Source organism: Egretta garzetta, unplaced genomic scaffold (assembly GCF_000687185.1).
Source record: "Egretta garzetta isolate BGI_Z169 unplaced genomic scaffold, ASM68718v1 scaffold180, whole genome shotgun sequence".
Classification (NCBI taxonomy): domain Eukaryota; kingdom Metazoa; phylum Chordata; class Aves; order Pelecaniformes; family Ardeidae; genus Egretta; species Egretta garzetta.
In genome coordinates, this window is record NW_009258299.1 from 363658 (window position 1) to 378220 (window position 14563).

At 43.1% G+C, this 14563-nt stretch overlaps 1 protein-coding gene across 1 annotated transcript in view; it reads left to right on the forward strand.

Annotated features, from left to right (window-relative positions):
• The window catches only part of PTN (pleiotrophin), an 18556-nt gene extending 4477 nt beyond the window's left edge, over positions 1-14079 (forward strand). The window contains exon 4 of the mRNA XM_009638589.2: positions 13995-14079. Coding sequence (XP_009636884.1) covers positions 13995-14047 — 53 coding nt within the window. The 3' untranslated portion in view covers positions 14048-14079. The remainder of the gene's footprint in view (positions 1-13994) is intronic.
• The last annotated feature ends 484 nt before the right edge of the window (positions 14080-14563 follow it).

Consider the following 14563-nt stretch of genomic DNA (forward strand, 5'->3'; position numbering starts at 1 on the left):
GGGGGGGGCAGGGGGAGGGAGAGGAGGATGAGTAAGTTTCTATGCCTAGGTGGCATTTAGGAGTTTATTGAATGAAGCTTCCTCTCATGCTGCCAGAAGGCCTCTGCTGCTTGAGCCACTGGTAGTCCTCTGCCTTGTTCTGCTCCCCTTGAGCCGCTATATGCTGTCAATGGCTGCCACAAGAGGGGAGAGGGAGACAAAGCAGGGCAGCGGCGCAGCATCGTTTCATGAGAGCAGTGCTGTTGGGTGGCACAGGGTTGTTTTCAAGTTGTAGTTTTAAAGGCAGAGCTTGTGAAACCGCTGGATTGGAGTTAACGTTAACTGATTCTAGATATGAGTGAGTTATAGCTGAGACTGAAACTCAGATTGAGACTGACTGCAGTAAACAACAGTTACATGCTTTGACTTAATTAGGAAACCTGACTTCATTTGATCTGAAGGAATGCAAAAGGAGAAGTAGGTACAAACGTAGGTTTGTGATCGTAATAACTGTGGGCAGAAAGTCTGCTCTCCTGATTTGTGTTAGAAATCTCACAGCATCTTCCTGCATGCCACCTGCTCCTTCATCTGCTGTTGGCATTAGCAGGAGCAGCACGCATGGAAGTCACACGCTTGCAGCTTGCCTGGGCCCTGAGCTAAAAAAATCCATATTGCAGATCTGTGGGCATAACTACATAGGAGCTACACCGGACAGTATGTTGGCAGCGGTAGGAGGAACTAGAGTAAGAAATTAGGTCAAGTGGATTAGTACTGTGTGAAATGTTGTGCCCTACTGAACTTTATTTCTGAATGAAAAATCTGAGTGCTGACATGTTAGCTAGAATAAGAGTATTTGTTTTCTTCCTGAGGTGAGGGAAATTACAGGTTGGGGGTAAGTCCCCACCCACATCTAGATAAAGGAAAAATGGAACTGTGTTCTCTCTGTAGTTAGAACAGGACCCAACTTAATTCTCTGGAGATGAGAAGTAGATCTGGATTATTGTCTGAGCACTTGGAATGGACTGCAGGTACACATTAGGCTCCCTTTTCACCCATAGCTTCGCATCAATGGCTCAAGTCTGCAAGAGAAAAAGCAATATGATACATTATTTGGAAGCAGCAATTTTTTTTTTTCTGAGGTACAGTGTTGCCTAAGCTCTGTATCGGTGTGCAGCTAGACCTGTAAACGCTGATCAAGTGCTGTAGGTTCCTACTGTGATTGCCTGGAGAGGCAGGGCAGTGGCTCCCTGGCATTTGGGAGCTCTGGCAGCAGAATAGTAAGTGAGGGGCTTATTGATTACAGGAATCTGTTCTACCGCTAAATGGTTACCTTTCTGACTGGTGTGTGCTTCAAGAGCTGCGTCACTGAATGCATCTCTGACAGCAATAGGTTGGGAGTACCAAAAGCAGATGTGAACTGACTGAGAATATTGCACTGAAAAATACTAGTACATTCAAAAAAAGGGTTGTTTTCATGATTTTCCTGACTAAGCCCCTTTCCTATGCCCTGAAATTTTCCTTCTATTAGGTTGTGTTTGTAACCTCTCCATTACATCACTTTTCCTTTTGATTTCATATTGTAAATGGGGTGAATAAAAGCCCCTATTTAGCTTCTCCAATTGATTGTAGTTTTATGTATCTTCCGTTGCTTTTTGTCACTTGCTCTCTTTTAAAGCTAAAAATTCTGACTTATTTCATTGTGTAACAATTTGTCCATGATAAGAATACTCTCTACTGGACTTACCTAAGTTCCTTCTACTATTGCTAAATCATTTCTGAGATGAAGAGACTGGACTGTACACAGTATTCCAAGCACGTCCTCTACGGATTTGTGTTGAAAAGAAAATATTGTAATACTTCCTTTATTGTTCATTACACCCACTAAATAACCTAAATATGTTTTTCTTTTGATCACTGCTTGCATGTGGAGCAGATATCTTTATCTGAGATCTTCACAATTCTCCATAATTTTTATATTTTTTAAAAAAAGTTAATTAATGTGTTTAGTTAAGAACCCAAGAAGGCGTGTGGGTAAGGCAGAATATTTCACCTAGGCTTGCCTGCTGAAGTATTGTATATCAGATTTCACCTGACATACTTAGTATGTGTGGCTTGGTGTCTGAAGTTCCTCCTCACCATCTCTGTTCTTTGAGAAAAATGCAAATAAATGGATGTCATCTGTAATTGCTGCTCTGGCCACCTTTCCAGCTCATGAACATGCAGCAACTTTGCTGGTAGGCTGAATCTTGTGTCTCTCTCCTCTCACCTAACTATTTGGAAGATGACTGCTGTTTCATAGAAGTTTGATCTATGCTTAACAGAAAGGAAAATTATACCTGCGGAAAAATCCCAAGGGTTATCATTTTGCACATTTGCTGATAAAAGTATATTTTGGTTTTCTAGTAAATTCTATGAGCGGTGGCAAAACTTCTGCTAAATTAAACCAGGAGATACTCATTAACCTTGAGAAACAATGCCTGCCTCATAAACTGGTGATCTAAGTGTTCTTATAGAGTTGTTTTATCACTAGTCAGCATTCATGGAAAAGCCTTAAAATCTTTCTGAAGCATTCTCATTAGTTTGGAAACTAAAAAAAAAAATAATTTTATTTTTTCGTTGTTAGCAATTGCTCTGTCTCAGTATTTTTCGTATGAGCATGGTTTGTAGTCTGCGACACAGACATTTTGGAGCTCAGGGCTTGCAAGAGGAGAATTATTAGAGAAACTGCTGTATAGTGATTTTAAGGGGGAGAGCAGATGATGAATCAGCAATTTGAATTTTATCTGGATTTCTGACCAGCTCTTTTCTCCATAGCTTTGCTGAGGTGTTCTCAGACTGGAAGCTTGGTCTTGGGCTGCTGAGTACAGTTAACCAAGGATGCAAACTGTTGTCCGTTCTTGAATATTGTGCATTTGGACAGAGAGGTTGTCAGCAACGTGTCAGTGATATCCCAGACTCCATGGTTTGTGTATTTAGTACACAAATGAGGTCATGAGAAAGCCTGTCACAAAGGCTGGAAAGGACGAAAGGATAATTTTTGTCACAAAATCCCAGCAGAGGCAGCCACCTCTCCTCTAGCGCACACAATTGCATATTCTAATCAGTGTCTGCAAGGCCAGGGATGTTCAAGGTCTCCCTAAACTATCTTGACAGATGTGAAAGACTCAGGCACTTCTGTTGAGTGGCTGCTCTATGGCCAACTTGCACTGAAGAGCAGAAAACGCTTCCGACGTACTCCATCTGGCCTACTTCACAGCCACCCCAGCTTGATTGATGGTTGTTCGGGTTCCAGCCAGCCAGAAAGTAAAAGAATGGGGTATTGTCAGGATTCAGGAAACATTTTGCTTTAACTGCTGAGAGAGGAGGAATTTATTTTTATTGAGCTGGGTTGCCTGATAGGCTTTATTTCTTTTTTCACTTTTTCCGCTGCACTCATTCTTCCTCTCTCTCTCCCCGTATCTCTTGTACTTCTAGCTATTTATTCTCCTGATTAAGATAAAATTAAATAGAATAAGCAGTCTGCCTGCTCTTTCTGCAATGTACCCTTCATTTTTTGAATTATGCTCCTTTTTTCTCTGATAACTTTTTCACCCAGCTGTATTTAGTTCTTTTTAATAAATCTCCCTTCTCAACTTTTTATCAATTTACAATATATCTGATCTATGAGTTACTTTATCTGGGCTCAGTTCAGTCCTTGCCACATAAGAAAACAATTCCAACTAAGGTTGGCAAACATTAACGCTGCTTACACCACTGTTGTCTTTAATAATTGGGGTGGCATCCAACGATCCCATCCTCCAACACAACAGTGTTTGGAAAAAGTTTCTCACGTGAAGGCAAGACCTACCTGAGTTGTTAATGGCTGTAATCTCTTTGCTGTAACACCGATCAGGTGTAGCATCTGAGGGTCTAGCAAGGTGTTTAGCACGGAGGGTGTGCTACTGCAGTGGAGGAGGGGCTACGCTCCTTGTGTTTTTCATAATTTCATATCGTTTGAAGAGCTTTACTTAAGAGTTCAGTGCAATATAAATAATCTGCACTACACTGTTTCTTTTACTAAATGTAATCTTTACAGTAGCAGTCAGCTAATCCTCCCATCACTCCTTGGAGCTGAGGAAGTGCAATTTAAAGAAAAGTAATAACTGAAAGTCAGAAAGGCTAAATGATTTTCCAGGTTTACACAGCATCAGTGGCAGGTCGGGCACTCGCTCAGCTTAGGAGCTGTTGACTCTTGGCTCTGTGCTCTGACTCGTGGCTGCTGCTCCCTTTTTTCCTGGTCTGCAATGACAATTATCAGAATGTGAGGATTTACTTCAAGGTGGGTATGGCCCACTCCATTTTGCATGTCAGGCAATTTGCTTTTTCTGGGGTGCCCTCCCACAACTTTGCCTTTGTGCAGCAGCGATATATCTGCTTCTAAAGAGTGGCTGGAGGGGACGCAGGGGGAGAAGAAATTACTTGTTAGGACTGCGATTTTCTTTTGTTTGAAAGATGCTGGTGTCTCCTGTTTTGGCATCACACTCGTGCTGTATCTCCCTCTGTAGGTTTCAGAATTCCCCATCTTTAATGTAGCTCATTAGTCGTGCAGGCATGCAGCTAGCGTAATAATTAGTATTACAGGAGGCAGAATAATAGGATCTGCTCAAACTAATTAGATATAAAAATGAGGGATTTTCTCATATTAGGAAACAGCTGCGATAGTTAAACAAAAACCTGAAAGGCAGATTTTGGGAGGTTTTTCTCTTGCTCTAAAGGATGAGGCAGGTTTACTGAAGAACAGCCTCTGGCACTGACCAGGAGCCTGCGGTGATCTGAGCTCTGCGGGGCAGGCACTGGTCGTGGGTGCCCAGTGGGAACAGCATAGCCGGGGCTGTTATTGTTGCTATCATCATGATTATTTGTATTGCATGAGTGCCCAGAGGCCCCTGCTGAAAAAGGGTGCCATTGTACTAAGCACTGCATAAACATTGTGAGAGGCGGTTTTGCCATGAATAATTTATGCCTTACAGAGCTGAGAAATGCGAAAACCAAGAGAAGAAACAGTGGTCCAGAGGGGTGAGACTGGGTACTAAAGGCTTGGTTGTGTTTCCCTCTGCCCCTTGCTGGTGTGAGGACAAGGCTTGTTATTTCAAGATGAAGTAAAACTCACTGGAAACTTTAGGCTCTGAGACACATCTCTGTGATTTGGCTCCTGCTGCCATAATGTGAGGAAAGTAAGATTTTTCTCAATTTAAGTGGGAACAAGAGTAAGCCATATAAGAAAAATAAACTCAGTGATGGTTACAGTGTGGACCAGCCTCAAGGTGCTAGTAAGCTGCCAGTGCAGCCCATAACTAATAAAGTTTGGATGTATTTTAACTGGGTTTTTTCTACTTCCATTACCTAATGTTTCTTGGAGGCTTTGCACTGTAGTCTCCCTTGGGACTGCTTTCGTACCTTTGAAAACTTACAATGTTTGGATAAATAATTCGAATGCATTGTCAGATCATGACATAGTATCGGTTTGATTGACACAGCCTTGATTTCAGGGAGCAGGAAATGCTTGTAGGAGAGGGAGAAAGAGAAATGTTTTTTTTTAAAAGTATTTTTCAATTTTTGGTTGTTCTGCAGCTTTTACAGGTGTTTTTGAAAGGAAAAGATTGGGAATTTTCATGGGAAACCTAGACTTCCATGTTTTCTCACCCCGTGGTTTGTATATCAGATAGTTTAGGGGTTTTTTTTCTGTGCTGCCCCCAAAGATGAAAAACTGGATGTGACAAATACTCTTGTTTAAGCCTCTTGTGCCTGCAGGAGTGTCTTTTAGGGTTTGATACAGACCTCTGTGGGTGAAAGCTTAGGTAGCCTTGTGTGCGCCAGCTATGCTACATGCTCCTTGTCTCACTTGCCTGGCTTGCAGGAGCAGTCCAGCCTCCTTGGCATTAGTGAGTGCCCTTGAGCCGTGAAATGCCTGAAGCTGTGGAACTTGCTGTGATAAAAGATATGCCATCAGCAAATGTTTACACTCATTACTGTTCCCAGCAGTGAAACAGAGAGAAAACTCTGTTCCTTCCTTTGTGTCCTTTCCTTTCCTTTTTTACTTCTTCACTTCCTTTCCTTTCAAGCTTCCCTCCCCCCTCACTTCTTTATCCCTCCATTTCACTTTCCACGTCACCATCTCTCCTTCTTTTCTTCTATCTGTGCTTACTGCAAAAGTTTTGCAGGCAACTTTTCGGAGTGTGAAGCACGGATCAAAGCAAAGCCCATGCATCCTTTGCCCTGAGCGTAGATCCTGTCTGGGACAGATGCACAAAGTACAACAGAGAAATGCATGTGCCTGGTTTTCAAAAATTAAATAAATAAAATGGGGTCTCTATTCACAGTAAATCACAAATAACTCTCTGCTAAATAGCTATTTACTGATCTCAGTTGGACGTATAAAATGCCTCCATGTGTGATCCGTTTGCTTATCTGTGCATAACAGGTAAATGCCAAACTCCAAATGGATTATTAATACTTTTTGTTTTCAGCAGTCTCCTGCAGACATGCGAATGCAGTGAGTAAGCTCTGAATGTCTGTGCCTGCACCTGGCTGGTTGGCATTAAGAGGGATCTTGTGTACAGCACAGAGGGCTGAAGAGCCAGCCAGGACTGGGTCCCTCTTGTGCTGAGCGTAGAACATGACAAAGAACAGTAAGAAAGTCCATACCCTACAGAAGCAACAGCACAAATGTACCGCAGGCAGATGAGAAGCAGCAGCAAATAGAAAAGCAAAGTGAGCCACTTCTGGTAATCCCTTTCCAGCTTGCCAGAGCCCTTCAGCACTCTGCAGTTGCAGAACAAGCTTCACTTGAAAAGTTTATCCATTGCAGTCTTCCGAATACTTACTCTTGAGGCTCTAATGTCTCAGATACATGTGACCCAAACTTAAAGAAAATGAGATGAAACTTTCCTGATCTTTGTCTTTGGGCAATTAGGCCATCTAGCTGAATCAGAAAATATGTATGTCTCTGTGTAGACATTTGAAACTTCTTCTCCTAAATTTTTGAATGAAGGAAATCAGGAAACTTAAACCTTTCTGATGAAAATCGTTGCCTCCAACAAATTGCCGATTAAAAAAAAACTTCCTGTAATTCCTGATGAGTTTTATGTAAGGATGTTAAAAGTGAACTTTTTTTAGGCCTTACATCCAAATGTGAGGTTCAAGCAATGGCTTCTGACTGTCTTAAGATCGTTTCAGAGCTTATGTGGATGGTTTTAGAATAAATTGGATTAATTTTTCCCTGCATTTATTTCTTCTTGCAATTCCAATGAGAAAGAAAATGAGTAAAGTTTTCCATGAGTGGCTCTTTGGTCCATTTCTTTGTCCGGATAACGTTAGTGTTTGTTACAGGCATAAATCTACCCGATCCCCATTCATAACACACATGGTGCAGCCTGCCTTCCTGGCTTATACGGTGCAGCTCCAGCCTTTAGGTTTGAATTGGGTCCATCTTGTGTTCAGCTGGGAACAAATCCGAGTCTATCCAAAATGAAAATTTAGCAAAGTGAGAAGCAGAACAAAACCTGCTGGAGAGGAGTGACTGGAAGAGTGGAGAAATTGAGAAATACTTACAAACAACTAGAGAAAGTCACTAGACAGCACAGAGCTTAAGTATAGGGGATATAATCAATTGTAATACATTAATGAAGCAAGTCACATCAAGGTCATTGATTCATTGGAGAGTTGTGTTCTACTGCTGTTTAGCTAGTGGAGTATTGCTTTTTTCCATCCAGTAGAACTGTGTGTTGCTCAAAGAGGCTTTTCAGGAGAATTCATTTTGGAACAAAATTGCTATCGTAATACAGTTTTTCTTTCTAATCTGGAATACATGAATGCTTTATATAAGGCAGGAAAATAGGAGGAAAAGGAATTAGATGGCCATGAAAAGTTCTCTTTCTCTAGAAGTAGAAGAAATACCATATTTAAAGGGTATTTCAGAAATCAAGGTATTTCTTTCTACTGTCATGGAAATCACAAGACAGTATAGTCTGTTCCTAGAGAGCAGAATGAAGCCCTTTAGGGTGAGATTTTTTTCACCAAGGGATAAAATCCTTGGCTTCATTTTGATGATGTCAAGACTGCTCCCTTGCACATGGGGGGGCATTTCACCCCCAAAATTCAGAAGTATCCTACACCCAGTGGCACCATTGCCCTCCACCACCGTAGCAACCAGGTGCTTTGGAAAATTTTCCGCAATGAGGGGTAGAGGACCCTGTAGAAAACGTGCCTTCCTCTGTACTCAGTGGGACTGTGTGCTAGTTCCTGTGAAAACTGTGTCCTGAACACCTGGTGTTGAAATTCTTTGCTCTAACCTTCCATCAGAACAGCTTTTGCTATTTTGCATGATTTATATTGCTTTTGGGGACACTGCTTGACTTTTATGTATAGGAGTTCAGCAGTGCCATGAGTGAATTGTTACCTTCTTCTCAACAAATGAAAATAAATACCTGCAAATCTTGGCTTACAAAACTTGGCTTGCATTAAAATGTAATTACCTCCCTTTTGTGCCTTATACATTAAGAGTGGCTTCAAATGGTATGTGGCTCCTGTTCAGCATAATTACTTTCTTTTGCTGCTTGCATAGTAAGAATGAGGCTCCAGAATAAAGAAGACTATTTAAAGAGGGCTGCTGCCATTCCAAATTGCACAGAGAAGGTTTTGCATATCAAATTCATAGAATGCTTTGGGTGGGAACGGACCTTTAGAGGTCATCTAGTCCTACCCCCTGCAGTGAGCAGGGACATCTTTAACTTGATCAGGTTGCTCAGAGCCCCGTCCAACCCAACCTTAAATGTTCCAGGGATGGGGCCTCCAATACCTCTCTGGGCAACCCATTCCAGTGTTTCACCAACCTCGCTGTAAAGAATTTCTTCCTTATATCCAGTCTAAATCTACCCTCCTTAGTTTAAAACCATTACCCCTTGTCCTGTCACAGCAGACCTTGCTAAAAAGATTGTCCCCATCTTTAATATAGCCCTCTTTTAAGTATTGAAAGGCCGCCATCAGGTCTCCCCATAGTTTTCTCTTCTCCAGGGTGAACTACCCCAACTCTCTCAGCCTGTCCTCATAGGAGAGGTGCTGCAGCCCTTGGATCATTTTTGTGGTCCTCTGGACCCGCTCCAACAGGCCCATGTCCTTCTTGTGCTGAGGACCCCAGAGCTGGATGCAGTACTCCAGGAGGGGTCTTACCAGAGCAGAGTAGAGGGGCAGGATCCCCTCCCTTGACCTGCTGGCCACGCTTCTTTTGATGCAGCCCAGGACATAGTTGGATAACCCAGTGTGTGTGCATCAACACCTTTTGCTCTTGAAGGGCTGTTTGTACAACACCACGTGGGTGTGTTTTATCTCAGTGGAAGTGCTCTGGGTTCCAGGGAGCAAGGAGTGCGGCTGTGCAGTGCTTGGTTGCTGCACCCTGCAGGGACTGCTAGGTGTTCTGAATTTGCTCCTTGCCTGTGCTCTGGTCCAGGATCCTGGCCTCCATCTGAGAAAGAGCACTGCTAGGCAGCCGCTCACTGCGTGATAGGAGGGAAGGAGGAAAGCGTATGCTGTAAAACAGACAAAAAAATTGAGGACTGTTTTGTCATTGTCATTAAAATTCTGGAGCATACATAGCTCACTCCTCCATTACTTTTGTTTTGCTGTAAGGATGCACAGGGATGGTTAAGCTAAGTATTTCCTTGAGGTGAAGGAAGCCCAGTCCAGAGTGGAGAAGGCATAGCTCCTCCTGCTGCTTTCCTCCGCATGGCTGTGCGCGGAGCCGTGCTGGAGGTTGAAGGACAGTTTGGCTGGGACGTTAACACACGGTGCACTTGGAGCAGTAGGCAAACAGCTACCCTCGACCGTTCCCTCCACTGCACAGCCTGCTCACCGCAAGCACAGGGAGACTGGGAGAGATAGCACCCACTCGCACCTCAGTGCTGGCCCTGGTACTGGTAGGATAAATACCTTTGATAAGGCAAATAATGTATTAAAATCAGTGTATTTAACTGTAAATATCAAATGTATTTACATACCTTTCAAAAAGTTTTGGATTGAGATGTTCCAGTTTGTAGCCTGCAAGCCAGAAGTGGCCTGTAGGATAATTCAGTCTCAGTCAGGCACTTAGCCCCATTGAGCAGGTCCCTGAACTGACCAAAGTCTGCTCTTCTGAAATCCAGGGTTCTCATCCTGCTTTTTGCTTTGCTCCTTCCTCTCTGGATCCTGAACTCCACTATAGGTAGCTCATAAAGATACGTCCAACTGGTGTCTGGCTCGGCAGTGAAAAGTCTGGACTACCTAGCTTTAAAGCAAATGATGCAGTGAATAGATTCAGATTGAAATTCTGCGTGGGCTGGTGTGAGCCTGGATTTCATCTGGCCAGGTCATCTCATCAGAGCGGCTCTTGATACTATTGGTAGCGCTTGTCTGCAGCAAACATTTCCTGTAGGCAACGTGTAGCTGATGCATAGATCTGCAGCTCTGTCTTTGCAAATACTGCATTAATCTTGTAGGTGAGGTGAAGGAGGCTGCTGTTGACCCAAAGTGCTTGCAGATGGCAGCGTTCTGCTTGGGGCAGTCCCTGTTCACTGTGCTGCTTTTCTTCCTTCTGGCTCAGCTGCGAGAGTTGCTGAGATCAAGCTGCTTTGCAGTGCCCATGAGGTGTGGAGAGCAGCACAGTGGCTTCCCCATCGTAAAGGCTGTTTCAGTGTACACTGCTTGATGGGTTACTGTAATTTCTGGTGGCAGACTGGGAACCACATTGAGAGGCCAGGTAGGAAATGGCTGAACCGAAGGTCTTGCATCCAGTCTTGAATTTTAATCATTCTCCTGGTTGGAATGGGAATCTGAATGGGATTATTGGAGAGTGTATCAAGGGGATCTTTCTCTCGCTTAACTGGTAGATACCCTCAGCGGGTGCTAGGGCATGCTGAGCTTTCAGGTAACTGGCGTTGTATTCTCAACTGGTCAGGTCTTTTGAGCGTGGTGACATTGCTGGCACTGTTGGCATGGAGACCCTTTCAGTCAAGCCTGGCTACCCTGGGAAAGGAAGCATTGGCAGACCAAGTGGTCAGGGTGACATGGATCCCAGCGTGGCTGTGTGGGCTGACTAGGTAGCATGCCATAAAAGTTGAAACAGTAGTGTAGGGTACACAGAGATGAGGGCAATGAAAGCCTGAATGACACAGATGCAAAGAGTAGGTCTGAGCAATGAAAAAACATGAGCAAAGTACATCTTAAAGCAACTTTATACTTTGTTAGCCATGGATATACCATAGTCTGTAGCCTGACCATAGTCAACACAGGCGGAGGGTAGCTGCAAACAGGCTTGTGCATGAGGTTATGAACAGCAACATTTTCATGGATCGGTACCTCGGTATTGGTGTCTGGGGTAGGATTTTTAAAGGAGCCTAAGGACTGGGAAATATTTGGGCAGTTTTCTTTTTTTCTTTTTTTTTCTATTGCCACAGCTCTGGGAGTGCATGTCATTTCATGGAGCAAATTTGCTTTGCATCAATACAGCTTACCTATCTGAAAGATTAAGCTGTGGTGGTGTGAGTACCTTTAATGTGAGAGGAATCACATCCCACACATGAGGGTTTTACTCTGCTGAGGCACGAAGCAGAATCACTTGTCTTTGTAGGTAGACGGGTTTGGCAGTTTGGGTGATGCACAGATTATCACAAGGTGGACAATAGGGAGGATTGAGCTTTTGCTAACAGGAGCTGGTAGAGACCCAAAGGGGCCAAGTGCAAATGAATAAACAGCGGGTTGTCTGGTACCTCAAGTCAAGTGATGATGGGGACCTGATGCGATGACACAACTCCAGACCAAAACCTTCTGCCCATGGTGACTTCACCCCTACCATGAACGGTACATACTCTTCAGCAGAGTCCTGTTGGTGGTCTGCCCACATTCATGCATCTCCTTTGCTTTCAGTAAATTTAGTTGAAGTCTGCAGAGTGCCTTTGTGCTTGTGCTGGGTCTAAATAGATTTCACAGATTCCAGTGCTGGTCTGATTGACAAAATGCTGCTGTTTCTTTCAGAGAAAGCGGTGTTGGGGGGAAGAGAGTGTGAGAGAGTGCGCAATCAATACAGAATCCAGTAGGGTCAGTGATACAGAGGGAAGATTAGAGGAAGAGGAGGACATGGGAAAAAGAGGATAGGAGGGGAGACAGCAGATTTGTGGGGGGAAAAAAGCTTTAGCTGAAAGTAAATTTGCTATTAACTTAATGAAAAATGACGTTTTGGAATGACATTTTGTAAAATAGTGCCGGATTCTGTGAACGGCTCTGGGCCACAAGCATGCATAGACACACTCATACACACACAAACACAGACACATGTACAAAGGTGGGGAAATAAAAGTAGAATAATAAAAAAAAGTCATGTTCAGATTTCCAAACTAAAACAAATTACTTCTTGGGTTAAATAATTATGCCTTTAAATGTTAAGCAAAGATTTTAAGGGAATGAGATTTTAGAGCAGATTATGTAACTAAACATGAAACAGATATTTTATTTTCCTTTGACTAAAAGATTATTTGAAACAAATTTTTGTCTCGTTGAAAAAGATGAAGAAAAAAATACTGTTTTGAAACACTAACAAACAGGAAAAACAACCATCAGAGAAATGTGATAACCTAAGTCAAGTCTGCCTTCTGCTGCAGGTACCCTGGCCCTATCCATAGCTGAAAGATGTCAGTGTAGCTCCCTTGGCTTTAATGCAAGTAAGCTGGTTTTACCAGAGCTGATGATTGCTTGACTGTCTGTGTTACCCAAACTGGTCAGAGAGAGAAGAATCATGTTCACGAAGAATACCCCCTTAAGGGCCAAGTGCTTGTCTTATTCGCGGTGATATTTGTTATTTAAGCTGGGATGGTTTTTGTTGGTTTGGTTGGTTTCAGGGTTAGGTGAGTTTTGGTTTGGTTTTTTTGGGGGGGGGGGGGGGGGGGGGGGGGCAGTTGTTTTTGAGAAGGAAGAAACAAATGCAGGATTCAAAGGAGGAAAGTGAAATCTGGGTTAAGGGAAACATGGGTCTACTTGCTTGCTGTTTTGGCTCCAGGGAAAATGCTTCACAGAAATTCGGTTTCCATCTCTCTGTAATGCCTGTTGTGGAGTGTTTTGTGGTGGCATCCACAGGGATTTATTCACGTTCCCAGTGAGAGCTGTTATTTCCCCCATTACAAGGTGACGTGGTACAAGAGTACCTAATCCCCTTAATTCACTTTCATTTTTTAGGCCCCTCTGTGAATTTCCTCTACCTGTAGAACACCACATTACCCTACAGCACAGTGAAAATTACTGCAGGTGGTAGTACAATGTATAAACTTCCACTTGTACCCTTGCACATCGTTCCCTTATTTACCCCAAATTAATCAGAGCAGCAGATGCTCCCTTGTCCCTTCCCTGCCCCGTCAGTACCAGCTGGCTGGACAGACCGTGCTGTGATGACTCCCGGCCACACTTCAGTTGCTGCTCAAGTGTACGTAGGTGTTTGTCCCAGACGAAGGGGGAAGGCTTGGCAATGGAGAAGCTAAAGAAACAAGTGAGCTTTCTCACCACGCTCTGGAGTTGCTCTCACATTGAGGGAAAGCCAAAGACGAACAATGAGAGAGAAAGGAAGCAAGGGAGGGGTACGTGTGTGGGTAGTGTGTGCAAAGCTTTCTTCCAGCTCTCCACTGAGCCATGACCCGGTTTCTCCAGGAGCTGCCTGCTGTTTTCTTATTTTCCAAGCAAGTTCCCGAGACAATGCTTTGCATGCCAAACAGGGTCAGCTGCTCACGTAGGAAGGGTTCTGAACTGGACACGCACCCCCCCTTCCATCTTCTCTAGCGCCTCAACCGCTCCTTTTTTTTCCTTCTTTTCCTTCTGCTTTCCCTTTCCTTGTTCAGAATGAGGAAACAAAATTTGTTCTTCGGTGCACAGAGAAAACAAGGGGAGCTTTCAGGGGTATTGGATGAAATTTACTGCAGTGACTGCTGGATGCTAATTTTTTATGGTTATTGTTATCTTGACAGAATCCAAGAAGAAGAAAAAGGAAGGCAAGAAACAAGAGAAGATGCTGGATTAATGGAGCCAACCTGGGCAATGTGTGAAAGGGACATCAGCAAACACGATCGGTTAACAGTTTCATTTATACCTAGGCATTTTATCCTAAAATTATTTATAGCTTAATGGTACCATAGAAGGAAACAAACAAACACAGAAAAAAAAAAAATCCTTTTTTTATTACTTTAGTATTTTTAATGTATAACCCTAACAACAATTTTTAGAGGCCTGTAATAAAGGACTCCAAACTCATTTAGAAAATTATGTCTATTATATATTGAACAATGTAGAGGTTTTAAAAATATTTTTTTCTCAAGTCTTGCCATAGGTCTCAATCTGGTAATTACTCCATGCAAACAGAACCTGAACCTGTGTGGAGCTCCGCTGAAGCCAGTGGTGCGCTGTGTGAACATAGGAGTCTGGCTGTATGCATTTACATTTAAGATTGGGACCTTATATCTGAAAAAACTGAGACTTGTTTCTTAAGTTCTTATTACATCTGGATAACTGTACGAAATTATTTGTTTAAGGAAAGGAT